The sequence below is a fragment of the Frankliniella occidentalis genome, unplaced genomic scaffold (genome assembly GCF_000697945.3).
Source record: "Frankliniella occidentalis isolate FOCC.00 unplaced genomic scaffold, Focc_3.1 Scaffold216, whole genome shotgun sequence".
Taxonomy (NCBI): domain Eukaryota; kingdom Metazoa; phylum Arthropoda; class Insecta; order Thysanoptera; family Thripidae; genus Frankliniella; species Frankliniella occidentalis.
In genome coordinates this window covers 127,292-132,021 of record NW_026267342.1, presented here as the reverse complement: position 1 = coordinate 132,021, position 4,730 = coordinate 127,292, and the positions used below count along the sequence as shown (strand labels likewise).

At 38.8% G+C, this 4,730-nt stretch overlaps 1 protein-coding gene across 3 annotated transcripts; it reads left to right on the top strand.

The window, feature by feature from the left end:
• Positions 1-6: 6 nt before the first annotated feature.
• Positions 7-4,724, top strand: LOC113212360 (uncharacterized). 3 transcript variants are annotated; one of them, XM_052272674.1, is made up of 12 exons: positions 7-171; positions 259-490; positions 573-705; positions 785-898; positions 1,000-1,212; positions 1,299-1,465; positions 1,557-1,781; positions 1,878-2,133; positions 2,244-2,457; positions 2,561-2,965; positions 3,045-3,445; positions 4,228-4,724. In XM_052272674.1, exons 2-12 carry the CDS (start codon positions 336-338, stop codon positions 4,564-4,566), a joined length of 2,622 nt encoding a protein of 873 aa, XP_052128634.1. In that variant the 5' UTR covers positions 7-171; positions 259-335; the 3' UTR covers positions 4,567-4,724. The 3 variants fall into 3 exon arrangements, with proteins under 3 accessions (XP_052128634.1, XP_052128635.1, XP_052128636.1); XM_052272675.1 differs by lacking the exon at positions 2,561-2,965; XM_052272676.1 differs by lacking the exons at positions 7-171; positions 259-490; positions 573-705 and having other exon boundaries at positions 800-898; positions 1,041-1,212.
• The last annotated feature ends 6 nt before the right edge of the window (positions 4,725-4,730 follow it).

The window sequence follows — 4,730 nt, the reverse complement described above, 5'->3', positions numbered from 1 at the left end:
CAGATTTTAATCATCTGGCTGGTGAAAGAGAGGTGTTAGATGTAACTTATTCTGAATGTCACATAAGTGACCTAATTCAAGGACAACGGTACTACTTCCGTGTTGCCTGTGGAAATTTGAAAGGATACAGCAATTTTGTTCTGTCTACTCCTCCTTCAGTTGTCCCTTCCAGTAAGTTTTTGTTCATTGTTTACTTTTCCCTCTGACTAAATAAAATAAAATAAAGTTTGAAGTTAAATGAACTATTTTATATTTTAGGTTGGAGAGATGTGGATGGTCGAGAAGCTAGATTCACAGGAGTAAGTTTAAGAGTTCTAGATAATTTGTTTACTGAAATGCGCAAAGCTCGACCAGAGTTTGCCGCAGAGATAAAAGATATTCAAGAATCTTCAAGTCCTGGCGGTGAAACTCCTAATGTTCAAAGACGGAAAAAAACTACCATAAAACAATTGTTTACTGCAGCATCAAAATTTCAAAAGAATTTGCGGAGGTGAGGTTGCAGAGAACATACACCACATTTAAAAATGAGTAAAGGATATATTTGTAAAAGAAGCCATGCTTTTTCTTTTCAGAGGTGTTTATTTGTCCTGTATACTGTATCATGAAGACAGGGTTCTTGTAACAAATGAAGATTTCTTGCCTGTCATTGAAGTAGATGAAACCTATCCCAGTTGTATTTATAATGATTTCCACTGGCTCATGAAGGTAAAAGAAAATTTAATTTTCTATTTAGTATGTTTTTTGATGTACTATGTTTCTGATAATCTCTAAAATTCTGTATTAGGTGGCATGTACCTGGGATGATGTAAAGTCGTTACGTCAGGATATGGAGAAGTCTTTAAATTCCTCATCCATTCACTTTCTCATTAAACTGCTTCAAGCTGCAGCCCAGATGCAGGTAAAATCACATTCATGTTCTCTGACAGTATTTCTTAGTTCTTATTTGATTCTCCATTAATATAAGGAGCAGTAAATTCATCAACTGCGTTTAATTTTCAGACTGCTCTTTGTATTCAAGACCTAGGACAACTTTATCACAGACCTTTAAGAGATTCCCAAGGAACCTTGGTAATATCAATGGTTAACTATGTTAGATCTCCAAAATCAGTCTCTGTTCTGAACTCTCGCTGGTTGCCCATTGGGAAAGTAGTAAAGAAAGCTTCAAATCATGATGATCCTAATGTTGGGGAAATTCTTATGGCATCAATTCAGGTAAAATTAAATGTGCACTTTTTATTACCGAGTTAATTTAATTTGCCCGAACCTCTGTCTTACTTCTTCGATTGTTTATTTTTCAGGAGCAAATTATGTATCACCAGGTCAGCAGCATAAGATTGTCTCGAGGACTTTATCTTGGTTACTTGAAAATGCACAGTTCAGTTGATCTCATTCAAGTTGTAGTTCCTTCTAAAACACCAAATGTATTACCTCATTGCAAAATACGTGACAATCCCCATGTGTCAGCGTACGTATCCAAATAAAAAAAGTTGACTTAATGTTAAAGTTGAAAAACATATTATTTTTTGTGAACTGATAATGAATATTTTCCATCACAGAGAGGAATGGGAAGGCCTGAAGCATTTACGAGGAAAATTAAGTGCAGCAATAGCAATTCAAACAGAAAAAGACAATTCTGAAGAAAATCAGTCTTCAATTGATCAATTAGTAGCCAATACATTCCAGTCTGAACAACAAAGAGTATTTGTTGATTTGGTTGCATCCACTGCCAGACGACTTTTTTCATATATGGAAATTAATTCTGAGGAATCGCATTTACACAGGTGAGGAAATAGAATAGTGTCTTAACTTACAGTTGGGATTTAGTTTACCTTTCATTTTCATCTATCTATTGTCTTATGTTGTTTTAAAAATTTCAGACTCTATGATGTTGAAGTTGTGGACCTAACACCTGAGGTGTCTTTCTTGGTTGCTGTCCCACCTGCTGAAAGCGCTTGTGCTGTCCCTGGTCAAAGAGATATGCTTCTCCAAAGAGGAGACCTTTTATCATTACCAGTACAAGTTTTTGAAATGGTACATTTGGCATCATATCAACATAATGTTATATCTCGCTACTCTCGTCTCTCGTGCATCCTTGAACTAGACATGCTTCTTGCTCAACATAGTTTAAGAGAGGTGAGATTCAAATATGAATCGCAAATTTTACATTTTGCTATAACATTGATCTGAATCCACATTGTTAAATATAGCCAAGTTTAATAGTAATATGTTCATTTTGTTTCAAGGCCTTCTCAACTGCTGAAGTCTCTCAAGCTAAAGAACGTTTGTGGAAACTTCAAGAAATTGACTCACAGCTTAATGCAGTGAAGAAAGGAATTAGATGGCTCATGGATCTTGTCACATTTACAAGAGATCGAGGTTCACAGCCTCATGGTGGTCCACCAGGGATACCCATGAGAACACTTTTAGCAATAGGGGCACCTAGCAAAGGAAAGGATGGTAAGTCTCCATCTAAACACTCTGACTAGTGCTAGGTCTTTGTTAGAAAATGATAGATTTTTTTTTTGTTGTTGCATGTACAACTAAGCTGCGTTTTTTACAGGTGGCTCTTTAGGCGTGAAGCGTAGTCTCCTTCAGCTACCGCCGCGAGATCAAAAGCTTGTAAAGTCAAGTGCAAGTCGGGGAAGCTGGCCTGGTCCTGGTGTCAGTGGGGCTCCATGCTTACTTGCCACTGAATTCAGCAAGAGCGAGCAGCAGTTGAATACTAGTAGAAACACTGCTTCTACCACAACTATTGCCTCTCCTAGCATTGCTGTAGCTACCTTGTCTCTGTCCCCTCCTCCACCTCTTCCCAATCCACGATCAGCTGGGTCTGCCCCTGTTGTTAGTGGAACTCCAAGGAAAGGGAGTGCTGGTAGTGTAGGCTCTGTTGGGGTCAGGGCTGCCAGTCCAGCCTATAGTAATTCAAGTATATGCTCTGCAACATTAGGCGGAAATAATTCTCCAAGTATGTTCGATTTTGTTAGAAATGGACTGTATTTAAATTGTTTCTTGTTATGACAGTTTTTCTCATTTCTTGTTCTCAGGCTCTTTGAAAGGTTTACCAAATTCACGTAGTGAAGACACTTTGCTCATGTCTGCGTCTCAACGGGTTCATTCACTGGGCCACCAACGTAGTCGATCATCTGTCCTCACTGCCAGTGTATCGGCAACAACTTCTCCTCTTCTTTCTGTTCGTTCCTCCATTCATGGTGCAAGCAACCAGCCTGTTGGAAGTGCTATAAGTGTTAGTGGAATGAGTACTGGCAGTGGAGTGAGTGGAGGAAACATTACTGCAACCAGTGAAAGCCAGCATTCCTTATCTTCTGAGGATTCGGCCGTTGTCAATATTGGCAGTGTCGGAAATAGGAACCCTGCAGAAGACGAGGATGATGAGAGTGGAGCAGGCTCAGTTATTGTGCCCATTCCATCATCTGGAATTCTCCAGGTAATTTGCATCAACACTTGTTTCCTCTCTAAGGAAACCAGCCTCCCCCAGACTTAAGCAAAATGCTCTTTTTCAATCAAAATCCTTAAATTGAATCTCTTTCAGTTTTTGTGCTTTTTGCTTAGTATTTGATTTACAATGTAGTACTTTTCTGAATCAAGAAAGTTTAACTTGAACTTCCCTGCTACTTATACAAGCCATTTTATATTTTGTAAAATTTTGTCAAGGGTATTCTACTGATTTATTAATTGTTAATCTACTTCCCAAATGGTAATGTGTTCTTGGCTTTTTCTTCCAAGCCTTCAAATTGAGGATGTTGTTGGAGGTTGGTATATTTGATAAGTCAGTGTAGAAACAAACATTATGTACTGCATGTCAGTCTCAAAATTTACTTGGAACCCATGGGGACCCTAAAAATGTTTTAGGAACTAATTGGATCTCATGGATTTCCACAATTTGGGACCCTGGGCCCCATATGAATTTTGAGCTGGGTAAGGTGGTGAGAGTGGTGGCCAAGCCCTGATGAGCCTCTATAAACACTTCAAAATCACTGAATGCTGACACCCCACAGTACATTTGCTCTCTTCATAGCTGTCCAATAACTGCATCTTATGGATATTTTGAATCTAAACTTATGTAAACTTTCTAATTATCCAACAATTTTAGATAAATTTGTTTTCCACATTTATTGTACATTGTTTCACTATGTTTGTGCTTAATCGTCTCAGTTTTCAATCTGCATTTACTGATAGACTTTAATAAAATGTTTGTGACTGTTCCAGGTGTATGCAGCCTACAAGACTGGCCTTGCCTCCGGCACGAGCCTGAAGGTCCATGTTACTCCTCAAACTTCTGCTCGCGAAGTTGTGGACTTAGTTGTAAAGCAGCTGAATCTTGCGGCTGTGCTGAAAGGGAAGGGAGGTCCTGTTTACCCTGATGATCGACTGGAAAACTTTTGCCTAGTTGCTGTGATTGGTGCCCGTGAACGGTGTCTTCGTGATGATTTCAAGCCCTTACAATTACAAAACCCCTGGCGGAAGGGTAGGCTGTATGTAAGGCAAAAACATGATGTTTTGGCAGCCCTAGACCAGTGTGCTCGAAGACCCACAGCATTTCTGTAGAGTATTGAATGAATTTGTGATGTTAGAAACTTACCTGTGCAGCGATTTCCTGATTACTGTAGTGTTAAAGGGCACCATTATTGTTTCATGTCAAGTCTTTTGAACTTTTTTCTTGAAATCTCATAGTTTTCTCAGACCTTATTTTAGAGAGTACTTCAAATTAT

What these genes read in the sequence shown, in the direction of transcription:
- LOC113212360 (XM_052272674.1), top strand. Translation starts at nt 336, where the DNA reads ATGCGCAAAGCTCGACCAGAGTTTGCCGCAGAGATAAAAGATATTCAA. An exon ending in TTCTTATGGCATCAATTCAG is followed by an intron (nt 1,213 to 1,298) that starts GTAAAATTAAAT and finishes TTTATTTTTCAG; the next exon opens with GAGCAAATTATGTATCACCA. An exon ending in CTCAACATAGTTTAAGAGAG is followed by an intron (nt 2,134 to 2,243) that starts GTGAGATTCAAA and finishes TTTTGTTTCAAG; the next exon opens with GCCTTCTCAACTGCTGAAGT.